The sequence below is a fragment of the Cydia splendana genome, chromosome 16 (assembly GCF_910591565.1).
Source record: "Cydia splendana chromosome 16, ilCydSple1.2, whole genome shotgun sequence".
Lineage (NCBI taxonomy): Eukaryota > Metazoa > Arthropoda > Insecta > Lepidoptera > Tortricidae > Cydia > Cydia splendana.
In genome coordinates this window covers 10634332-10661376 of record NC_085975.1, presented here as the reverse complement: position 1 = coordinate 10661376, position 27045 = coordinate 10634332, and the positions used below count along the sequence as shown (strand labels likewise).

The 27045-nt window shown below is 36.8% G+C and overlaps 1 protein-coding gene across 1 annotated transcript in view; it reads right to left on the bottom strand.

Moving 5' to 3' along the window:
• LOC134798270 (protein dead ringer) overlaps positions 1–27045 on the bottom strand; it is a 161102-nt gene that overhangs the window by 66923 nt on the left and 67134 nt on the right. The window contains exon 3 of the mRNA XM_063770662.1: positions 26119–26391. Coding sequence (XP_063626732.1) covers positions 26119–26391 — 273 coding nt within the window. The remainder of the gene's footprint in view (positions 1–26118; positions 26392–27045) is intronic.

The window sequence follows — 27045 nt, the reverse complement described above, 5'->3', positions numbered from 1 at the left end:
CAGTAAATTCATAGACTAACTTATACATACTGTGCCTTAAACTGTTTTTGACAAGTTTTCACAGACAATAAAATATGACATTGATGCATCAAGGCGGTTTGTTAACAAGGGCCTACCGGTAAACGCGAAAATCGAAATTTAGTTATCTGCCTCTTTATCGCTCGAATATGCAAGAGTGATAGAGAGATTAGATAACGAAATTTCGATTTTCTTGTTTCGCTGTAGGCCATGTGATTGACGTGACGTGTGATGTGTCAATGTGGTTTGTTTACTGTATGTGCCACAAAGGTGCCACCTACGCACTAGGTTGTTGTCGAATACAATGGCTCGTTTTTCGTATATACTTGCAAATGATTACATCGAGGATGAATGTGTCACTGAGTTTCATAGGATACTTTCCCAAAACACAAATTACCGTCCCCGCGACGTACTTTTGATGCAGGCTATGCATCTAATCGAGTCCGTTCCCGCCGAAGAAGAATTAATGATATATTAAATATATAGTAAAAACTACAAGGGTTGTGAAACTATAAGGGTTCCTATAGGGTAGTTGAATACGGAATCCTAAAAACAGGCAAACAACCTCTGTAAAATATAACGATGCGAGCGGAACACTAAATGCCTCGAGCTATCTCGGGCTTGGCCAAATTATTTATTACAAGGTATCAAACAAAAAAATCACTCGGGTAACGGCCAAGTAGACCTAATATTATGTAGAAAAGGTTTAAAAGAGTAGAATGAATATAACAAAAACATAACAGTAAAGTATTTTCATTTTTTTCAATTTGGTATACATAGTACATAGTACCTAAATAAGAGCCGGTGTAAGTAAAAGTATGTTGAATCCACCGCTTGCAGCTTGTGACGCCATATCCTTTTTTTGTAATAATTGTCACATATTACGAGAATTTCGGGTAGGTAATATCGCCACGCCACGCTCTGTAACTCCGAACACAGTTTGCTCCAGATATTCTCTTAACTTAAAACGGAATGAATTAATGATGTCATAATTCGGATCCCACTTGTAGCTGAAGAATTTCAAGCGTAGGTCTTATCTCTTGTCTAAGCAGGTACCTCCATACTTGCGCTAGTGTTTCTACCACGTGTCTTTATAGCGGAATCAAAACGCACAATAGCTAGTCTTTTCATTGCTAGCTGCCGTGAACGCCATCGAAGGTATACCTCCCGGCGTTGTCTTGAGAACTATTAAAATTTTAACCAGTGTTGTTATATTGGGACGCTAATTTCCCTATTTGAATCTTTCAATGTTTGCTCCTTTTTTACTCGGTTACTTACTCTTCCAGCAATCAATAATCAAGTCTGTATTTTCAAATATATAAGCCATGCAAATACTATAATAACATAACACATTTAAAATGAATAGAGAAAAAAATAAGGTTTATGTTATAATTCTCTCTATGACATTTATTTTTGACTGACAGTAAACAACAGTTGCGAGGTAACAACATGATAAATAAAGAAAAGTCTTGACAAACTAGATACTATGCAACCTTCGCATTGTTGTATTCATGCCTTAAAATTAAAATTATGCCTATGAACCAACTATGAACTCTAACTATACTAGAATTAAAGTTGAATTTTACTAACGTATATATCTGTTTTTTTTTTACTGATTCTATTTCAATTTGACAGAAGCCCTACCGTATTTAAGGTTAATAAGGTCTACTGGCCTTAAAATTGTGTATGAAATTACAAGCATATATCAGCGTCATAAATTAAGTATTGGATTCGTGATGTTCGAAGACAAAAAGTCGTATGCTTATTTTAGGGACTATGAACTCTTAAGTACTAGGAATAAAGTAGAATTTACTAATGCTGTAACGTGTGTCGATCGCCGGCCGGCTACCTCATGATGTGTGTTTGACTGGACTCGAGGCCACGGACTGTCCGGCGGATATCTGTCGGCGCTGACTGGAATCGTCAGGCGGCCACACACTATCGGTTCGTGTAAGTCGTCAGGCCGAAAACTGACAGAGAACTGTTTAGTGTGTGGCCTTTTGCGGTCAACTGACAGGCTGATATCGTCCGGCGGACTGGTAATCGGTGGGCCCCTTAAGATTCAGATCGCTATCTCTAAGTGTAGGTTAGGTACATCTCCTGTTTTTTAATGTTTAGTTAAAACTTTATTTTATTATACCGGGTAGCTAACTTAAGAGGGAAGATGATACGATTGTAAAAAGGTTGTTACTATACTGGCACTTGAGATTACTTAATATTAGACTCACATCTCCTTTGGTTTTAAAGTTTGAAATCCTTCCATATCTTTCAAGTTGTATTGTATGTATAACTGAATATCATACCTGAATGTTTAGTGTGAAAATGTTCCAGTTAAAACCAATTACAATTGATGCTAACAAATCGAATGCAATATAAATCACACGTTGTAAAATTGTATAATTTTAACAAATCCAAAACAAAATCATTCACCGACTCTTTACGCCTGACTCGTATAACTGAGAGATTAAATGCCTATTAAATAAATGCCTCATAAATAATCCGAATTTATATCGGATCCATTTTTTAATCCGTCCGCTTCACATTATTAAATTGGTATCGTTTTATATTAAAAGTATAATTAACTTCCACATAAAAAAACCCTTAAACAGATCGGCAGTTTTTATCAAGCGACTTAATATTCATATCTATCTTTTACGCTTCATTCGTCTATTTAATTACTAATTTTATGTTTGGTATCTTTGATTAACGGTTCGAGGTTTGCTTTGAAGGCTTAATGCTTTATTTCTTTACAATCCTTCAGGGCTATCAATTATACGTTAACAATTTTGCACCTTATTCCATGGTACATAAGGGGAAATCTGTATACATATTTTTTTCGTCAACTACGGTCATGGTTTCATGGTTATAGACCACCAAACACTAATAAACAGTAGGGTCATTATGAATTGGTAAGTACAGTCACCTGCAATAATATGTTACTCTTAGAAGGCCGCAAAAATATGTGACACGCTCTTATGGCTCTACAAATAAGATCGTGTCAGATATTTTTGCGGCCTTCGTTGTATCACGTATTATTGCAGGTGACTGTACCTACTCAAATTTTGTTAATAGGTATTATTAATTTATTACCCGTTTTATAAAGCAAAAAGGTAGATTATTATAATGCAAAATAATAAGAAACGTAAATCGAATATTCCGTTGACGTTTATTAATTTAATACGAATAACCGGTTCAACGTTGATTGACATTTGTATAGCTATACGTAAAACAAATTATTACCGAAAATATATAATTTTCATATTTAAATTAATTACATTTAACATTGATACCTATTGGTAGTTTAAAGCGGAATACAAAATATATTATTTACCTAATAACTACTAGGTATAACTACCTACCTATGTAAAAATTATATACCTAGGTTAGGTTAGGTGTTAATCCTAAATCAGCTGCAAAAACATAAAAACAACTAAGTAGGTAACTAATTTGTTATTACAATAGGGGGCTGTCCATAAATTACGTCATCGATTTTTGACGATTTTGGACCCCCCCCCCCCCCCCCCATAATCATCCAAAAATCATGCTTCAAATGACCCCATTTCCTCCTACTTCATGCTACCGTCATCCGATGTCCAGACCCCCCCCCCCCCCCCTAATTTGAAATGACGTAATTTATGAATAGCCCCTAGGTACTAGAAGACTGAAAATACTGTTAATTGTCGAGCCCAATATAATAATGTAACAAATAAGTAAAATAAACTATACAACATGAATTAAATCTAAGTAGGTGTACCTACCTAAGAACAAAATAAACAGCGATACATAATTACAGAATATAGGTAGTCCATATTTAACAATAAAACGTAACATTTCATGTTATTTTATGAAATGACACAAATCACATGAAAAAAAAAACTGTGTAATTAAAATACATAAATAAAATTAATGAAATTAAAATAATCAAATTAAATAAATTAAATTAATCAAATTAACGAAATTAAAATAATCAGATTAAAGGAATTAAAATAATCAAATTAAAGGAATTAAATTAATTACATAATATGATTAATTAATTGAAGTAATTAAATTAAAAAAAATAAAATAATAATAATCAAATTAAAGGAATTAAATTTATTACATAACATGATTAATTAAATGAAGTAGGTAATTAAAGCAATAAATTTTAATTTAATTAATTACCTTCTTCTTATCAACCTCAAAGAAGTTGGGCATTTTCGGCGGCTCATGATGCCCCGCCTGCGGCTGCTCCTCCATCAGCGTTTTGAAGAAATCCATGAATTCCATTTAATAATAACTCACTGAACAGTCTCAACTAAATCACCGAAAAGTTAACTTCACAAATTAATCGCGAACACAAAAATAATAACGCGGCAGCGCGACATCAACACGTGCGATGAGCGATGGCCGACCGCCAGACGTCCTACTCCTGCCAACATCAGATATAAACTAAATTGAAAATTGGAAACAAAATGCGATGTTCGAATCTTGATATGACAATAATAGGCGAGACAGAGATCACCTAAACTAGTCTGCCAGAACGAGACGGCGCGCTAGAGATACAGCTCCACCCCATCGCGCGCCGGCAGGGGTTGTCGCCAGACGTGATCACTCGAAATTTAAAAAATCCTACCTGCCTTCCCGAGCACTAAATCAAATTTAAATATACACAAATTTGAACTTTAATCCCTCAGATTTAGAATCTATTTTTAACTCAGCGTCAAGCGGAGATAGGTTTTATTGTCGTTAGCATGTTTTAAGTTGTAATTTTATAAATAGCAAACGCGTGAATACAATATGCAAGGCAAGGATATTCTCCGAATTGGGTTTGTTTTGTAATTTCTTCTGGATGAAGTTTACAGAGCAATAAACAGGCATTATTTAACACCAGTCTGATATTTGTAATTATTATATGTTTTACTACTACGAACCTACTTTATTTGCTATTTTAAACAACAACCAAAACAGTTGATTAGAAATCAACCCTTAAACTGTGTCCGCATCAAGGTAAAAGTACCAATGTCAAGACAATTACAACTATCACCAAATCTTTTTTTAGTTTTTGCAGATACAAAAACTTTGCCTCCATTCACCTCTAAAGCGCTTCTTACTAGTACCATGAAATAGTAGCTGGGTTAAAGGATTAGGTAGTCGCAAATATAATAATACTTATAATCACAACCAAAAACACCGTCTGTGGCTTTACATCATCACGCAATCACAAAGGCCTGTCATACAAAATAAATTGCAAAACCCACAGACCGAAAACAACCCCAAATTCACCAGAAAATTAATGCATTTCACAAATAATCAATTAAATCCGGCTATTGAATATTGCGTGGGGCAAGTATCGTTACTGATATCTTAATAAATGGGGTGATGGGGTAAACTGGATACGGGCACAGCATACGGGGTTGTTGTGACAGGTTCATTGGGACAACTGCGCGGGATGGGATTAAATTAGCACATTGAAGTTAAATCCACCGAATAATGGTACAATGGCAATAAACAGACGAGAAACTAAATCTTATGTTAAGAAAAATGATGGACGTCAAATGTACCAGAATTGTGGTTAAATATTCGATTCCATATGAGTTTAACTAGAATAGAAAAGACAAATGAAAACGTAAACCTCTTTAAAAGTAAAACCCTCTCAACGCTTATCCCACTCCCTCTCACGACGTTGTTTTTTCTCGGATTTTCAAATAAGTACTATGAAGTATTTTTTTGCTTTTATTGATAACCAAGAAAGTATTGACACTCGAAATAGATTACCTGCCAAGAAATACCTAGTATCAAAAGACGGAAAATCATAAGTCGAGACTCAGTTGATATAAAAGTCCAAGAAAATTCCCATAGGCCGGAAAGCCACAGCGGTAAAAGGGCATGGGTTACTCACATTCACAGTATTTCCGAGAAAGGTGTGCCTGAGTTTGGGAATTTGATGTCCAACTTGCAATCGATGACGTCATCGCTTTGAAGAAAGCTGCAATTGTCGGGGTTAAACAAATGCTCGGAGCGAAGACCTTGGAACCTCGACACTATACAGGTGGCCAAAAAATAAGTGCATTCCCGTTGCCAGGGAGGTTTTGGGATTATACTGAGCAACTTTTACTATGGGACCCACCCCGAAATCGCGAAAAAAATATTTGTATGTTTCATACATTGTGGCTGGTCCATTTTCTATGGGAGGGTGAATTTTTTTTCGCGATTTCGGGGTTTGTCCCATAGTAAAAGTTGCTCAGTATAATCCCAAAACCTCCCTGGTAACGGGAATGCACTTATTTTTTGGCCACCCTGTATATTATATACATATGTAGGTAGTATTTGTTTTTGTTGAAATCCACTTGCTTATGATCATGACACAACAGCAATTTAAATTGTTTTCGGCATTTAATGATCGTTATAATGCTACCGTTCAACACGATATTAATTAGATACAGTATAACATATTAATTAGTAACTAAACAAACAAACTTTTACACTAATCTCATATTTAGTGCTCTTAATTTGAGGGTGTAATAAAACTAAATTAAATTCCAAGGGATTATAGTAATTAAAGCACCCATTTAAGACAGTAAATTATAGTAATATAACGGTACATTTCTAGACCAACGAAAATTAAACAAACAACATTCATATTACGAATTGAAGAATAATAAAACGGTTCTAATCACCAAATGGTCACTATCCCAAAAATAACATAACAGCAATAAAACTGTTAACAATAGTCCGGGGCCAGTCTGGCAAAAAACTGTATTGAAAGCGATTATTATAATTTTAGAAATGCTCAAACAATAGAGTAAATATCTTTATTTTATTATCAGAAAGGAAGTGAATAGATGGATAGCACGTTATTGGACGATTCCAAGAATTTGCCTGCCATTAGACAATGGCGGCGGCGTGGGGATTATGGAGTACACTTTTTTTTTATAATTTAACCATTGGGGCAATTACAGATGTGGACATTTGGAGGCTTCAAGTAAAAAGTCTGGAAGATTCTGCGTTTGGTTTTATCTTGCAGTTCTTAGGGTCAGTTATTACATAAGTTAGTCAGTGAGTCAGTTGCTTTAAGTTTGTTAGGTAGGTACAAGTACAAAAACGAAAAAAAAGCAAAAAAAAAACGGTCACCCATCCAAGTACTGACCACTCCCGACGTTGCTTAACTTTGGTCAAAAATCATGTTTGTTGTATGGGAGCCCCATTTAAATCTTTATTTTATTCTGTTTTTAGTATTTGTTGTTATAGCGGCAACAGAAATACATCATCTGTGAAAATTTCAACTGTCTAGCTATCACGGTTCGTGAGATACAGCCTGGTGACAGACGGACGGACGGACGGACGGACAGCGAAGTCTTAGTAATAGGGTCCCGTTTTACCCTTTGGGTACGGAACCCTAAAAACTTAAAAGCCATGGGCAAAACACAAGCAAAAATGTAATATTTATTGGTGGAAAGGCTAGTTTCAATATTTTTTAATTAAACCGATTGAACGTAGCAATGTACGTACGAATTGAATGAATAAATTTAGCTAAAGGAAAAAAGTTAAATAATAAAGATAACTTTGCTCGAAAACCAACCAAACATTGCACCTAATCTATCACTTAACCTTTGAGTATTTATAGTAATATTTAACCACGTAGATAAATGCACGTAAGCCTTGCACGTGTCGTCCAAAATAATGAGTTTCCTAATTAACATTCCTTTCACTGATATAATTATGTATTGAACAGTCGCAGGACGATGCCGTTTTATGAAAGCAATATTTATTCAATGATTCGTTTTCGTGTTTGAGCCTTAATTTCTGCCGGCAATGAATTTAAGAAAATTGCCGTTCATCGTTTAAAGGGAGTTATTCCACGCATACATCCTGGAAGAAATGACTAATAGTCCCAATTGATTGTAGGTAACAGATTTTATTTATAATCAAATCAAGATCAAGATCCGGTTCCAAATGTTCCAATATTGGGCGCAGGTCTTTATACTCGTAAAGGAAACTCCAGCATAAACTAAGACTATATTGTCACTTTCAAATGTGGTGATATGAGCAAGGCAAATGTTACCGTTAAACTGACTGTTACATTTTGTTACTCTACCTACATATATCTAAATGTACGATATGTATCGTACATTACATATGTGCCATACATATACATATACATATACCTACATGTCAAGTTTTGATGTATGCAATGAAGGATCGCTCTTCATCCAATATGTATACCTATATTTCGTGAATTGGACCACTCAAACATTTCTTTAATTGTATACATTTTCAAGCATATCTTAGTTAATTTAAGAACATACTTTATTCCGTCTTCAAAAAGACGAATTTCGCTTGCTATTGCAAAAAGGTTGAGCTCCAATCATAAGAAAGCACGGAATTATAATTATAACAGCGCAAGAAAATACACGCCATATTTTGCGCTATGGTGTGAAATTATATCATTACAATTAAGTACTATACGACCGATTTAAAAGTATTATTTAAAATTAAATAAATTACTTTAAAACCTTAGCAGTTGAAATAAACATAAAAGTTACTTTAAAAATCATAGGGTCAACAAAACATATTTTTGACAAATTATCCTGTTAAATTATGAACTGGTTATTACGAGCTATTATAAAACGTTTTTTTTTTTTTAATTTTGTTACAAAATAAATATAGGAGGCAAACAAGCACACGTGTGTTTAAAAAAAAGTAATCTAATCTAGTATAAATAATTAGTAACAAACTTATATGTACCTGACCTGAAATAAATGAATTGAATTTAATTTTTAGTACATGATGAAGGTGCGGGGCAGTACTTAAAGAGGATTAATGAATTAATAATCGAATGTGTGGTAATTTCACGCGCTGCTGACTTGAAGGTACTTGTATGTTATTATAACTGAATAGTGTGGATGGCTATGTCAGTGTAGTAGGTTTCTTTAGATTCCAAAGGACTATGCGTTAAAATGGCCCCAAAACCAACAGAGTTGAGAGTTAGGTCATTAGATAGGTATTTTTCTGTACTTAATTTCGTTTTATGGGCACCAAGCGGAATTCCATTGCAGAACTGAGAATTTGGTATATTAGTCAAAATGTCGTTACCCTTATTACCTAGGCAATAGAGTCCACCGCCGGGCGAGCGCGGCAAATCATTCGTGTGCTCGCCCGGCGGTGCGCGAACATCTACCCTGCAGCAATTAATTTACTTACTTGGACTCTATTGCCTAGCTAATAAGGGTGACGACATTTTGGCTAAAATACCAATATCTCAGTTCTGCAATGGAATTCCGATTGGTGCCTATAGAAAAAAATGAAGTACATACATAGAAATATCTATCTAATGACCTTACTCTCATTTCTGTTGGCGTTGGGTCCAGGCTCCATACAAAGTTGCCCATGGTCCTTTCTCTAAACTTATTCAATCAATCAGCAATTAATATCATGGCTGTGCTAGTCTTTTACATTTGAGATGTAGGTAGGTATGTATAGTTTTTCATGTAGTATGTATGTGCTTTCATTAGTGCCCAAAAACTACATTGTCACAATTTTAAATATCTTATAAATCCAAATTTTCCACAAACAGACAGAACATGTGCGCTTTCTTTCAGTCCCGATATATTTATAAAACTTCCCTTCCCCTTAATGAACTAGTGATAATTCCAACTCCCTCTAATCACCTAACATCACACACGTCGTTTCGCACGGGGCGAAGATTTATCGACGTACTTTTAATTAACACCCAATCGCCCTCGATAGAACAGCCTCCGACGCCACAATAGCCCCGCACTCGCCAATTGAACTTTAATTAGGAGATGATCGCTCAATTTCGCTGCGCTTTCTCATGGGCAATTTATTTGGCCGATAGCTAATTTACGTGAATGAGAAACGCATACAGTGTTGTGGCGAAAAATAATTATAGTGCGAAACATAATTTATAATGATGTTTAAATTAAAATATTCGAGTTTCTTAATTCTGTAGCCACAAATATTTTAATTAAAAAAAAACTAAGATAACTTAAAATGACTATGATAAGATATTTAGCAGAATTTTAAAAAGATAGCGTAAATATTGCCAAAAACTAGATATCGTAAACCTTCAAGCCAACACTAAACTAAACCCGTTTGAAACATTCAGGCGGGCACTACATCAGACCCGCAAATAATTGCCCGTAGCATGCAACCCGCGGAGTGCACGCACCATATTGATAGTGATTGCCGAACAATAAGAACAAGGCGATCGCTAGGGATGCGAGCAGTAGGTAACCGTGCGTATTTACAACAATCAAAATAATTATTTATTTTGCAATATGTACCTATATAAGTTGAATAAATGCAAAATCTTTTAAACAATAAGCACTTTAATTATGTTGTGGCTACAAATACTAAGACAGCCTAAATCCCAATGTAGTTTACACTCAGGCTGAGTTCCAAACACAACATTGCCGTTTTTGGTTGAAGACACGACACTTTTGACACTGACAGATCCGTATCGTATCGCAGTGACATCTTATAAGCATTGTTCGAATTGGGCCGTAAGTAACATGTAGATATTACATTATAGGTACTTGATTACTGAATTAGTGATATTTTTCAACGAAATCACATTTGAGGATTTGACTGCTATATGTGTACAACAGCGCTGGTGGCGGTAAGAGCGTGCGACTTTCAAGGAGGTCGCGGGTTCAAACCTCGGCTCGTACCAATGAGTTTTTCGGAACTTATGTACGAAATATCATTTGATATTTACCAGTCGTTTTTCTGTCGTGAGGAAACCGGACTAATCCCAATAAGGCCTAGTTTACCCTCTGGGTTGGAAGGTCAGATGGCAGTCGCTTGCAAAAAAACTAATGCCTACGCCATTTTTATTATTAGATTAGTTGCCAAGCGGACCCCAGGCTCCCATGAGCCGTGGCAAAATGCCGGGACAACGCGAGGAAGATGATGATATGTGTACATAGATTCGGTCAAGTTTGGCGGGTATTTTCCCCGATGCGCATCGCGTTCCTACCCCCATCACTGTCGATCTCTGGGCTGATTCCGCCATCACTCACGGGCATTATGCATGTTTCACAATAATTAAAGCAGTGTGTAAAACACCTATAAACTGCCTGTAAACGGGTAATGGACTGGGTTCATTACGACGCCACGCCTTCCCGGTAGGTGGCGCGCCCTGGCCTTTATACGCGGCCTTTTTGATTGATTGCATCGTTTCTAGTCACTTATTAGATTAATTTTGTGTGATGAAAATAGATAGAAGTCATATGTTATGCAAATATACAAATCGTCTGTGAAATGGCAGAACACTGAACAAATATGACACACAAGGCACAGATGAAAGTTTAATTGTGACATACTAGATTATCGATTGTCGAGAGAAGAGTATTTAATTACAATAATCTAATTCACCTTCCTAATTAGATTAGAATTCCACCTTTCTTGTAAGAATTGTTTAAAGTCAAATTCCTTACTAGAAACTTTTTGTGAACACGTAAAATATGTTTAATCAAGGTTGCTGCAAATGATTGCTTGATTTTTGGCATCATCAGGAACGGGGAGAGAAATCAATAGTATACGGTTGATACCACTCCTCGCGAAAACTTATGTTTCTCAATCGCAAATCCGTCTCCGCATACCGCGCATCAACTCAAAACATTAACAATCGCACGAAAAACCGTAAGACCTTGTTTACTTCTAAGAAATTCAAGAATCACATATTTTAGTTGCGGAGAGACGCGTAACGTTCTCAGGAGATAAATTATAGAAATTGATAAAACAATGGATCAAGACACAAAGTGGTGCACAGTTGGGCGGGTCGTAAAGACGAAACGTTGCAGGCCCCTCTGTGATCGCGCTGTCCAAACAAATCAAGCGCACCTCGAGAGACGCGCTCGCTATCGGGCAGCGCTTTCAGCGACTGAAAACTACGTCTACTTCTAGACGTACAAAACAAATCAAGCGGTTTTATCCATGATTAACCAAGGGATGTAATAGTGGCGTAAATCGCGAAGTAATCAACGAAATTGTCATTAAAACTCGGCGTGCACTTCGTAAGACAAATTTTATAGGTTTTTCTTTTAGTCTGTAACCTTTCAGTAGATCGCCCCTTCCTAGCATTGCCTTCATGAGTTAAGTATGTTTGTTTTCGTACAACTCATTAAGTGATTTCTCCGTATAACTGTAATTAGGGACTGATCAAAGGGTTCTGGGATGTTTTGACGCGTTCCCGAGGATTCCTTGTATTAAGACGGCAAGGATCAAGCCTGTACGTAGTTTGTTTTGATAGGTAAAGCTATGAAATCAAACAATAGCATTTGTGTAAGTGCCGCCACTATCGGATCACACAGTGTGCGACTGTGTGATCCGATTGTATTATATTTCTTTTGATAATAAATGGTTTCAAAATAGTCATGAAAATAAGTGGATTCCATCAATTTGAGACCACTCGCCGGAGCATGTAGCTCATACTATATGTAAGTACATGAATTGGTGCGAACAAGATTCGATGCATGTAACACATTTTTCAAAGATCGAATGCCGCTCCTAGGCCATAAACCGCATTTGTTATGGCTCTCGGTGAAAACACAATTGGCGTGTACGGCAACAGCTTAAATATGTCAAGTGAATTATTTCATCGCAAACTGTAAAAATATCACCTTTTCTGTATCAGTGTCATCAGAACGTACTTACAGTACCAGCCCATAACGCATCATTTTTAGATCTGAATAAGTAGAAATCGCGCCCTTAGGGAGGCAGGCGCTCATAACCTCAGCCAACCTAAATGTCATATGACATCGGTGCCTTCATACACATTCTTGGTAATCCAACATCGGACACGGCACAAATGGTATATAGATTGGCTGAAGTTATGCTTAACAAATAGATTTTAATTATTTTTATTTTATATATTCACTTATATAGATGTAATAGGCATATTATTTTCTGAAGCTATAAGAAGCGGACTTAATAGGGCCGATATGTACAATTGTATAAAGGTCCTGTTAAATAATAAATTAAAAAAAAAAGAGTACCTAATCGTGAAAAATCTCTAACGTGTAGTCGCAAATCTCCTACGCCCTAATCTGGAAAAATATCTGTATATAAAAAATCTTTAAAACTACCATTGAAGTAATACATTATTGCCCGGCACTATATAAATTAAATGGCTTATGTTATCAAACTTCGACTTCGAAGTAGTTCCCTAAGGATATCTATAATATACATGTTCTTAGAGGCAAATCGAATCGGTGGTTATAATGGCATATTGTCGCGGGCCCGACAAAGCCTCCGCGGCACCACCATGCCGAGACTTAATAAACAATTATGCAATAAAGTGTAAAAATGCTAAAATGCTGTTCGGTATTTTATCGACCGAGTCGCCCGCACATTTTATTGCTGTACCCCCTTAAAAGTGGAATCCACCGGCTTTGTGATTTCTATATTGTTTTAAAAGAAAATCCAACATAAGGCTTTGACTAAGACTGAAACCAATAAAAATACAGCATAGAATCAGACATACTACAAAGATTTCCGAAATCAAAATCCCTATGTACGAATTTTTTAAGGACAAATATTTGAAAAACGAATATCATGGTAGCTGTTTCGTATTCGGCTGATCCTTTTACTAAGCCAACTATGAAAAAACGCAAACAGTTTACATTTTACAGCACGATTTCTAACGGAATAAACATGTTTTTTAGCATGGCGTCCTCGATGGCTGGCTAGAGCGAACTATTTCGGCCGCCAAATTCACTCTAAATATAACGGTAATTATCAAACATGCCTGAAAGTGTGGCTCAATAATAATATCACATCTGAAGACTCCCTAGTTTTGTGAGCAAAAAATTAAATGCTGTAAATTTTAAATGAGAACAGGAAATGATAACCCGCGGGTCGGGCGCCTGCACCCCTCACACATACGCACGTAAACAGACAATTAAACCCACACTTACAAACGCCAAATATAAACCAAAATTCGTCTTTTTCCTCCCCGAAAAATGCTGGTCGTGAAACGCACACATGCAAAACGATATTAATGAAGCAGCACTTGTAAATTCCTAATTTAAATAAATAGGCTCTCTAACTGCCCTATTCGAACTTTTAGATACGTCAAATATTACGCCTAGATACGATATGGATTAGATATGTCAGTGTCAAAAGTGACTTTTCTTCAAACAAAAACGTCACTTTTGACACTGACATATCTAATCCATATCGTATCTAGCCCTAATATTTGACGTATCTTAAAGTTCGAATCGGGCCGTATTTAAGCGTGACTTACTCTTATCTTATTCCATGGAAATCAGCATCATAGGACCATCAAAAACCACTACGCAAAGTATTAAGTGTAAGTACTGAAGGTCTTTCATCCATCGACTTTACCTAAGCCATATCTTTTTATCTCATCAAAATGAAATATCACCGTAGGCGATAGTTGAGCATTTTTATCCACGTTTCAAGCACACGATAACTGTAAATTTTGTATTTCAAGGGGATTTAATCGTCGGCTCAAGGATTCGGGACATTTTTTGTCCGGGCTTTTGGATTTATTTATTTTTTGCTTGGGGTGGCAATCTGGAAATTTTAGAATAATCTCTGAAGAGGGCTGGGGCCACATGTGCAGGCGCACCGGCGGCGATAAACATTTTATAGGAATGTTCGAAGCAAAAACTGCTAACCAAATGTCGGTGTCGATTTCCAAGCTTATGCAAAGGAAGTTGTAATTTTAATAATTGCGATACGATATGACATTTATTCACTCAGTTATTTATTACCAAAAATTCTCGCGTATGTGAAATTGTTTTTAAACTTTAATGAGTGAAACTCCCGTCGTATTTATTCCATGACAAACAAAATACTTATTTGACAAACATACTGACACTGCTGTCGATTCCCGGATTATTAGTAGATAGTAGAATTTACGATATGTATATTTTATTCCATGTGCGTTCTGACAGAAACGAAAAGATCATCATTTTGCCAACAAGGATTAAGTTGAAATTAAGCTAAACTCACTATCATTTGTTTTTTTTAAGTATGCAAACTTGCCAAAACAAGCACCAAACATGGAATTACGACACAAACACGCACGTCCTTGATACTACATTGAGGGATCTATTTACGTACAGCAGATGCCCCCATGTCCCGTGCGGGCTATTTCAGGCTACCCTTCGTCTCTTATTCACCATTCATCAACCAAATCGTCTATCACACTCGTGCTTAAGTAATTATCTGTGTGACGGTAAAGGATGCATGCGATCGGAGGGATCGAGCATCTTCGTTTTGTCCTCGTGCCGGCACTTTTGCGTGTAATAAGAGTATGTTGTTGGAGGCGCGTGATGTCGTTATGAAAAAATAACAAGGAGGAGGAAGTGAGCGAGGGTGCAGTTCTTCCCATTCTGCATAATCCAAATGAAATTTAACTATCGCATCACGCATATACCTACTTGATTTCGTGTAAGCCAAAGCGAGCGGAAATTCATAAAACATCAAGTTCCTACGTTAGAACTGATTTCCTCTTTATACTTCCGACTTTTATCAGTCTATTAGCAACAGTAAAAGCCTTTCTGATGCAATTGCCAATTCAATCGAGATAAATAGTGAAATCAAAATGGTCCTTAACCCATATGTCAACTGTCAACGTTTGTGGCGACCACGTATTTACTGAGAGCGTGGAAATGCTTTCATCAAAATCATAAGTGGTCAAGTTTGCAACAACCTTGTTGTGAAAGACGGTGCGCATCAAGTCGATGAGAGCTTTGTCCTATCTTGCAGCGACATCTTTCGGCAGTTAATGCTGATGATCGAGAAAGCAAATTAATAATGACGTAGAGCATTGCTACTCGATCTCGCGTACTATTAATACAGTACATCAATCTGCTAAGGCTCGCAAATGCCACTCGCCCGCCATATGTATCGGCTCAACGCACATTAACGTGTCGGGTGTCCCGTCCGTCACTTGCACTATGCAACTCTATTTATATCATATGCGTTTGATTTCGTGTCAGGGATTGTGCTAAAACTTTATCTCGGTATTGCGATTGATGTAATAGTTATTTGTTTTACAAGGGGGCAAAGTTGTTGTTTAACGACTCGATATTGATACATGATAAATGGAATCTTGAGCATTGCGAGGGTTTCACAGCACGAGGGTTAAACAAATTTTGCCCCCGAGTGAAACACAAAATTTTTCACCACACCAGCCCGAAGAAAATATTAACTAAAAATGTAAAAAAAAGTAAATTCTACCAGCTAACATAACGAAATAACTCAAAATTTGCATCTGGTTACTTTGCCCCACATGTGGATAAAACGGAACTTACTCATCACTCTCATCAGTTTTTTAACAATCATGAAGAGCCTTTACCAGCTGGTGTGGTGAAAAATATTTTGAATTGATCCAAGTTACCCATTTTAGGTACGATTGGTATCAGTGGGGTGTCGTCATGGTATGTGCACGCTCATAGACTCGGTCCAAGCTAACTCTGCACGGTATTTGCAATGACAAAGTGTGACAACATCACAATTTCTATGAACATATGACATATACAATGACACTCCCTCATTTAGTGCTATCTCATTTAGTGTTTTTTTGTTAGCCTATTTTCGTGTCCCACTGCTGGGCAAAGGCTCCTTTCCTCCACTCAACACTATCGTTTGTACTTTCCCGCCAATGCGGATAAAATGCGTCCAAGTCGTCCCGCCATCTCCTTTTCGGTCTGTCTGGTTAAAGTATTCCGACGAAATATCATTTGATATTTCCAACACATTTTTCGGTAAAGAAGACATGCTGAATATATCAAACTACTCTGGCAATTTCTTTCTACTCTACATAGAGAGGTTCAAGTCTTTCATTAGTCGCTACGCCTATTTAAAGGATCTCGCTTCAGTCTTGACTACGCCTGCCTTATTCAAATCGTGTGAAGTTTCGATGAATATTTAAAAATTAAATAGTTTTTGATCATAAAAATATTCCGTGTAGCGGCCATCTTTGACGTGATTCCGATGTGTAACTAATTGACAAAACCTTGTGAAACTACCGTGTCCATACAATCCATAGCGCGTTGGGATCGCTAATGTATTCAGTGTAACATATTTTAAGCAAACAAGCCTAAATATATTAAATAACCTTATAAGGAAGCCATGTTTGTGGACGTGGGCCGCCATGGTATTAAGCTTATTTGCTTATAAAATATTCGATTCATATTATAGTGTGAGAGTGTGACGTTTTAGAACAAAAATATGTATCCAACTTAAAACCTCCTTCTTTTAACACTAGCAGTAGGTTGAGTAGTTACATTAATTTTAACTTAGTACGTAAAAAAAACCTATCACCTAAAAATAACGCATTCGGATCATTAAACTCAGTACAAGGCTCCAAGGTTTCAAGTGACAGTTATTAACGGTAACCTAGTGATTTTGGCAAATCATCATCATGACATTACCTTATATTATAGTCTGTTCTTATGATATTTAATAAGTACATATTAGGAATATTAACAAACATTACACTACTCAGTCATTCAACCAATGATATACAAACACAACCTTTGTGTCTGACTTTGTGTTTTGAATCTACATATAGCATTATGTTTATGTCATGTAGGCATGTCATACCTACATTACGCCAAATGACCGAGTCACGTGGTTTTGTTTGTTTACATTATTTTTAAAACCTAAAACTGTTAAATATATGTATTGCTAATTTACTTACGCCATGCAGAGTTTTATTTAAACCACATAGTACTGTAAGAACTCACCTTTGGGTTAAGAACTTCACAATATTAAGGTAAAATGTAGGTAGTTTCGTATCACATGGCATGGATTAAAGCCTTGTTGATATTGTTAAATATTGTCATTTCTTTGTTATTGATGCATGTTGTTTACCGACATAAATTTAATGTTTAATATTTTATTAGAAATGACGTTTTTACAATAAAATATAAATTAATAAATGTTGTGCATTTTACGCAATTGGTAAATGCAAGGGACATGGGATGAAAACACGCATGTTTATAGCCACATGTGACACGTGTGCTGTTGTGATAACGCTCCCGCCAAACGACGCGCCGGCGCAGGACATAGGCGCAAGCGCGAGAGAGGAATCAATCAAAATAATGTTTTTTTTATCATTAGCTATAGCTTTTGAAGCATAGATTAGTTACTACGTACTACGGGTTTTCTTTTACTAATAACGCTTATAGGTATCACCCGGTCCAATAATAATAAATTGCGTCATATCTCAAAAGTAAAAATGTTGTTAGAGTCAGACCAAGAATAGTTTGCAGCGGATTTGATAGCCCACGCAGTGCAAGTGTTATATTAAACGTCAAACTTCTATGAAATTATGACGTATAAATGATACTTGCACTGCGTGGACTATCAAATCCGCTGCAGACTTTTTTAGGTCCGACTCTAGTAAATTCGATGCTACGGTTGAACACTAATAAAAAGAAAAACGTACTGAAGAGAGATTTGTATTTTTTTTTTAGTTTTGGCTTAGACGAAGTCGGCTTAAAAACACGGTATCTCAAGTAGAATTTAACTTTTTAATCCTGGTCACGGCACCAAACTGTAACAAGATATCCATTTAAAAACAATCTTACAATCAGCCAAAAGTTTAAAAACGCTGGCCGTCCACGGCGTGAGTCTCGTGCGTCTCCCAGAAATAGCAAGTCAGCTGGGGTGCATCACGACGATATCACGCCGTGGCCGCAGGCTCGTGTGGCGAGGGGTGAGGGAGGGATGCGCACGCGGCGATCAAATCGAAGCTAAATATCGTAAGAAGAGATAGGAAGACCCACAACAACACAGAATAAACAATACTCAAGTATACGATTTTAAGTAGAGTTAGATTGAGATAAGTCTGCAACGATTTTGATAGCACACGCAGTGCAAGTGTTATTTTAAATGTCAAACTTCTATGAAATTTTGACGTTCACTTGCACTGCGATGCTATCATTGCAGACTTATCTTGGTCTAACTCTATTTAAATATACAGCATTTTATTTCTGCTCTGAGACAATTATATTTTGAATAAGTATAGAATATTTAAAATCTTTGAACGCGTGGCAGGTGTTCAAAGCTTCTGGTTATTCTATAATATTCAAAATACTCCGAAGAAAAATAAGTGGGCACATTACTTAATTTATGCACATTTCAAATGTGATCTTCAAATATATTAACTAGACTTTAAATTTTATACGATGAAAGTCTGAAAATAACTTGTTCGACCTACAGGTGAATTCATAATACCTGACACCAGAATATTATTAATCACAATTAATAATATTATGTGTATATTTTTATAAACATTTGACGTCACCCCTAATGAATATATCTGCATAAGTATCCTAAGCATTAAATAGCTTTTTCTCTTAAACCACAATCGTTAGCTATAATTACTAAATAAGTAAATACATATATATGTCCAATTGTCCGTCCGCCTGCTCAAATGCGTGACAACTATCTCAAAAGGGGCAGTGAGTAAGTCAGATAATGACATTATAATGTATAAATTCCTACCGCCATCAACCGTAACCGTCCAAGGAACCAATAACATTATTATTCTACCTTCGAGTTGCGTCACAGACATTTTATATACCTACCTCGTTTGTCGACAGATAGTGAATGCGATAGACTGCACCGATTTATGTACGGCCATTTTAAGGTTAATTGCAGATATCTACTTACTCTTTTGTTACTAGTTAAGTAAACAAAGTTTTAGCTTTAATTTAAAATATTTATCATCATCATTTTCCTCGCGTTATCCCGGCATTTTGCCAAGGCTCATGGGAGCCTGAGGTCCGCTTGGCAACTAATCCCAAGAGTTGGCGTAGGCACTAATAGTTTATACGAAAGCGATTGCCATCTGACCTTCCAACTCAGAGGGTAAACTAGACCTTACTTAGGATTTGTCTCGTTTCCTCACGATGTTTTTCTTCACCGAAAACCGACTGATAAATATCGAATGATATTTCGTACATAAGTTCTGAAAAACTCATTGGTACGAGCCGGGGTTTGAATCCGCGACCTCCGGATTAAAATTCGCACGCTCTTACCGCTCATATTAGTATAATAATTTAACAACCATATTCGTATTGTATAGGATTATAATTAAATATACTGACATTTTAAGGCTAATTGCTCTATTTGTCGATAACAACTACATCTAACTGAATAATGAGTGGCCGTTCATTAAGATCGGAAATCTCAAGCTTTTTTTAATGTTCGACTAATTTGTGTACAGAAAATCGTTACTTATGTACTTACCACGCGATAAGTTAAAATAAATAAGTTAAACCCAAGGCAGCTTATTAAAATTAGAGTCGGTATTAAACTTAAGCTAATTGGTTGAGTTATATGTTGGAGATTAACGGTTACTACAAAGTCGGCAAATATGTTTAAATACATTAAAGTATTTGCCGATAGCGACGTAATCTTATACAATACCTAAAGATGTAGAGTTTCAACTGCTTTCCTCACCATATTATGCCATAGATCAGAGTACCTTATACCATATGTATGTGACATTTTTTTTTCTTTATTTATTTAGGTTACAAACAGTCTCATACAAAACAATAATAATAATATGCATTAGGTTACTTATCCATGTACATATATGTATGTACGGATACCATTACTCGTGCATAGGTAATGCAAGCCTAAATTAATGTTTACAAGTAAACCAGTGCGAATACTAGTAATACTACTCGTACTTCGGAAATTAATTACCAATATAGACATAGACATCATTTATTGGTAATAAGGTATTGTTACAGGTCACAATTTTCAAACTTATTTCTACACATCTTGCATTATCTTATATAAAATGTAACTTTCAAATACCGAATAAAATTAAATTGTATGCATACTGCTCCAGCAAAATGTCATAAAATAAACAAATAATTTGAATATAACTAGATGATTAGCCTTGTTGTCAGTTGAATCACTTTAAACACATATTTAGCGAAAGTTGACCGCTTATAATTCACAAATGTAGCCGAGCAGACCATGTCTATAAATTATAACATAACGACTGTTTGATTTATTATAATGTTCTAGGAAATATACATCTTAATTGCTCGTGTCAAATGACGTCTCGATTTGTTCTGAAACTGAAGTTAAACAGCGAAATATGACGTGTTTAAACGTCCAGTTTGCCCACTAGCATAGATAAGTTTATTTTCTATGTTGTACATTACTATCCAATTCCAAGTTATTTATAGATCACTCAATTTTTTATTGCATTTCGGTTCGGTTATTGTTATAAATCGGGTCAGGTCATCATCAGATATACCTACTTACAAAACTTACTTAATCCAAAACGCAGTTGGTAATTCTAAGGGTCTTCCCAGATATGTCGACGCGCATTCGGCAAAATCCGATAGGAAAAAGCTTTATGTCCGGCAGGCGCCGGCCGATGCGAGCCGAGCCGAACGCCGACTTTTCGCTCTTATTGCGCGGACATAAAAAACTTTTTCATATCGCATTTTGCTGATGCCGCGTCGACATATGTGGGGGAACCCTAATTCTGACCACGGACTCTCAGACCCACTGAATGCTAGAATAAAAATTACCTACACATATAGCATAACTTTGTCAAGTTATGTTAAAAAAAATACTGTTAGTAAAGAGCAGCCTTCGAGGCTTTACTGATGGTAATGGTCACGTCACAAGTAAGTATATGTAAATTCCTTCTTCTTATTATTTTAGTGTATGGAACGGTGTTGCAGAACCGTTTAAAGCCTCTTTCGAGGGTAAGTAAATCTCAAGTGTATAAAACATTCCACCAGCGATAAACGCATCGCGCGATAACGCGTCTAGACGATATAAATATCCGAAACACTCGAATGCCAGCTCGATGGCTCACTTCACTTGGCTAATCGCCTGACGTTAAAATCCATTAAAAAAAGTTTCGTTCCAAACGCACCCATAACCTAGTGGCACTTTAAAAGGTTGACGGCGAATCTAATAGGTCGCATTTGAAACTATGTTCGAGATAGGAGTTGGGTGCGTTTCGGCACTTTCCAATGTTTTCTTTTGTTTTTGTTGAAATAACCGAATAAGGGATTTTTTTTACAAGATTTTCGCCACTTGTTTAACCAAAAGATTGTTATTAGTTATTAACAAAAAGGGAACTAAATCGCGTAGCTTGTAATTTTCATCCAATGTTACGAAACGCACTTAAGTCTCGTTTTAGTTAATAATAAGTACTATAAATAAATAGTTAATAAATGTTTTAAGCAATAAAAGTTTAAGATTAACATTTAAGATCTTTTTATCTCGATTTTTGTCACACAAAACCATTCCAATTGTTAAGTAAAAACAAAACTAAATAAAAATTTTGTGCTCTTTTATACGCTCGGTAGTTATGGAATCACGTCTGAATTACGCCATAGACACTATAAAATCAAACGTAACTTCCATAAACAAAACGCGGCGGGGGTGCGCAGTGACACACTCAAATGACCCCCGCGCGTGAGCGCAGGACGTGACGCCGGGCAGGCGCACGCTTTCAATACATACTGACATTATTATCTTGAGCTATTCACAATTTAACTGATAAGCGAATCTGTCAAAATTCCTAAAAGTGCATATCCGTTTACGCATGCCTATTAATTAATATGAGTAGGTACCTAATGAGATAAAATTATGCTCAGAGAGCACAAAGTATTTTTATTTTATACTTATACATGGTACTGAACAGGTACGGGTTTAAAGTTTTAGATCATGTTTTTAATAAGAAAAAAATCGTTTTATCCGACGTGCTTTTTCTAGAAACATGTTACTCTTGTTTGCATATAGTTTACAACTAAAATAATTAGGGTATTGAATTACTACATTATTTACATTAGAGATTAAGCTAATTGACTGGCTAAAATTCATTAGAAATTCTATTGGTTATTGAAGGCGGCTATATAGGCAAAATGTCTATTAGTATTACTGGCAGTGCACCTACCTATGTCTGTCAATTGGTCAACCGAGTGAACTCAAGAAAAGACCTATGTGAATAACGATTGAGATATTAGTTTGATTGTACGTGATCGAATAAGTCTTGATTACTATATATGTACATATATATTAGGTACCTACTTAAGTATTGATTAGATTATCTAGGCTCGACAGAAATGACCAAATCAAAAGTCTGATCATGGCTGAACATAAATACTAGTATGTATTAGGTACATTTTTATGTATTTGCCAGTAAGCACATTAGAAAAAAGCAAGTACAAAGGCGAAAGGGCATTAGTTTAGAGGATCTCTTGAGGATGACTCACGCTAGACTGGGCCGTGCCCGGGCCGAGGCGTCCGACATGTCATTTTCTATGACGGCTGATCGCGGTGATCACGTCGTGCTTTCCATAGAAAACGAAGCTTCGGAAGCTTGACCGGCCCGGCCCCGGCTCGGTCTAGCGTGAGTCATCCTTTACTCTTTTATTTCCACTTTACTATATTTTAATATTTTTGATTAACAGTCATGTTTTCTTAAATTGTACAAACTTAACTAACATGCTTCCTGAATATAAAATCAGGCAAAGTATATGTATAATTTCCATATGTCAAAATAGTTCTATCGCGGATCCAACAAGCCGTAATGGGGGCCAATAAAGCACGGCAATTCCCCGCGATGATTTAGGGCCGCGGCCGGGAAAACAGACTTTCCAGCATGGCCGACGTTTAGCACCAACATAACCGTGCGCGTAACGCGCTTGATTTATGCCCTTATTCCTCACACAATAAGATGCACCACACCTTCTACAGCCGCAATAAAACGTGGTAGCCAGCAACGCCCTACGTGGAGGGCGCGCTAATAATATGCCGAAAGACCTTTACGGTTTAGGTATTGCTGGAAGTTAATTCGATAATGCTAGTTGTTGTCTAGGTTAGGGTTGTTAGGATACAATTTAAACGGTTGGCGCGGTATTATAAAGGGGCTCACCCTCGCTTCGGGATAATGATATAGAAATTAAGTTAATTTCAAAACGAAAGGTTGATTTATACCTACATACATTCTCGACAATGTCGTTGCTTAACATGCCTAATTTAAATCGCATTCGAATGCCACTTTACTCGAGTATGACAAGGCATTGAATAAAATATTCAGCCCCTTGTCTACAGTTTTATGTATTGAAAGAATGGCATGAAACACCAAACACGCGCGTAATAGTAATCTTAAAATTGTGATAGATAGTCAATTGTGGAGTTTCTGACCACGTTGATACGAGTACCATGTCACAGTCATGTCGAATCACTTTTTTGATACCTATTTAATTAAGCATCTGACTACTGAGAAAGAATTCACACATAATGATCATTTATATTGTCCCTGTTACTTCCTTAACTAAACAATGTGGTGTATAAATACTCGTAAAAAGGTTAACCCTTTAATATGCACCAGATAAATTAACACGAATAACCCTGCGTGGGTGGGTACTGGGTAAGGTGGGTTACACAAAACCAATGGCAATTAACGTCATCTGGTAACGCGTCCATATACAATGAGAACGCGTCTTTAAAACCACATCGGCTAGCATATAGATTCGCACCTTCTCGGCAATTCTCCACAACTCGTTCTACTAAATGTTACTTCATTGTGAGTCATTGTACTCAAAGTATTGTGGGGCTGCAAATTGCAAGATGGCGATGAATAAACGCGTGCCTCTGACTCTTTTACAGACCACAAAGACCTCGTGACCGACGCCTTATGGCACGTGAAAGGCTGCCTACTAAATACATCCACAGTGCACTTATCGCACTATGCGAAATATAATCAATTTAATAGCATGTAATTAGGACTTTGTCTTAAAAAACAAACTAAATTAATTTTGCTTCATTCAGGTTTACACACGTTTTTTTCTTAACACTCTTGCTGTTAACAGCCGCTGCTGGGCGCCGAACAAAGCCCGAAAAGACATGACGTAAGAGTTACGTACACTCTTTGAGATACTCATATCATATATCATATCCAATTTGTCTATTAAATGCACGTACAGTCGTGCACATGACAAAGAATGTGTAGGATACAAAATGTCAAAAATCACGCCGGGAAATGGGTCAATAACGCTGTATTTACTCGAGATGGACCAACGAGTAGGTACTTAAGTGTAGCGTTACCATTCCGTTAAAAAGTGGTAAGTTCCCAGTATCGCCGTGCGATCGTGATCGCCGAACAATATTATATTTGTATCTCAATTGTATCTCATCCCGTTCTCTTTGATGAACAAATTCACAGCTCGTTAAGGATGTACGCACAATGTGAAAGTGTTAACGATGCGGTCGCTTTTCACCGGAACTTTCTTAAAGGAATTTTGGCGTGAATGCCTTTGCCAGTGTGATAATCATAAACTGACAGGTCAAATTACATTTCTCAAACATATGCCACAAAATTACTTATAAGTAATACTTATGTAAGTAACAATATGCTTTGAATTGAAACTGGGTTTAAAGCGCCTAAGAAAAAAGGTAATTTGTATAAATTTCATGATAATTACGACACCAAAAGATCTTTAATTCGGGCTATTTAAAGTTAAATTATATAACAAAACACAAAACTTGTGATGAAGGATTGACTTTATTTGATTTATTTATTTCCAAAGAATAACGAATAAAATAGTCCAAAAACATGTACCTTTAGATTGGTCACATCGCAAAATCGATCCTAACAAATAATCATCTGCCTATCCTACATAATAGCTAGGCCGCAAACATGTTCCACTGAATGCAAATTCAATAAATCCAGACCCCTAACAAGCGTATTACCAGTAATCACATCGTCCCTCTCTTGTTTTGACACCCCACCCCATGAAATATGTAACAAAGCGAACGGGTTGCCATTGTGGAGAGACCACTCGCATTGGACACGAATGTGACAACCCTGAATAACTTACCGGGGGTTCGATTGACTCGCTCGATTATGTTATTGTGGGCTCAGTAAATGTTTGTGATTTATTTGTACCGAAGGGAAAGTATTATGATGCAAATGTGGCGGTATAATTCTTTTCCGTTGACACAAAATCTATCTATTCTCGTTAATGACCTAAAATAATGAAATCAGTCACATATTTGGGTACATTTTAAAGAATGAATGAAATAATGTGTAAATACTAAATGATATAATTAACTCGAACTTACCTGACGGACCTGCTTGTACTGTTCCTCAAAACTCCAACCCGCAGCGCTGCCCTCGGAAGACGAAGATGACGCAGAGCCCGCTGGTTGTGCAGGCGGTGGCGGCGCGGGAGCCAGAAACGCCGGCGGGGCGTACGGGAAGCCCCCGGGGGCTCCGCCGCTGGCCAGAGCGAACACGCTCGTCGGCGCCGATAGCGGAGCTCCCTGCGCGAGAGACGCCAGCGAGGACAGGTGCGGATGCAGCGAGGTTTTCAGCGACTCGAAATCGTCGCGGACCTGTTTAACGGAAAATTAAGTTATGTAAAAATTAAGATCTGCGCACAAGTTATGACAGACCTGGAGAAGTCTTTAAAAGCGAATGTCATAATAAACTTTTTAATCATTTATTTACATACAATATATATACAGTGGTACTACTAAACGAAATTAATAACTAGCTTAAATCTAAAATAGGCCCTTGAGGCATTGTACCAAGGATGCAGGCGGCATTTCCTCGCTGTATCGCAATGCTGATACGTTGTGCGAGGTAGCCGCCAGCTCTTCGGTCACCAGTTACGTCAACCAGACGCTTCGCGATTTCTGCTGAAAATATGTACACCCAGCTGCAGAAATGCATACCCACTTTATGAATGAAATCCATTCTATCATCGACTGTGCTCTTGAAATATTGGATCAACTTTATAAGCACTGCTTGCGTACGTTAAATTCACACGCTCTAGAGTCTAGACCATATGTGGCGTATTCTGATTATAATAACAGGTTAAAATTTGATCTGTCAGTGTCAAAACTGTCATTTTTCAACCAAAAGCGTCACTTTTGACACTGACAGATCATATCCTTAACAAATCCAGATCAGAATACGCCTCCAGGAATACGTTCGCAACCGTGAGACTGTGACGCAGTGGTACAATACAACACCTCCCTTAATTA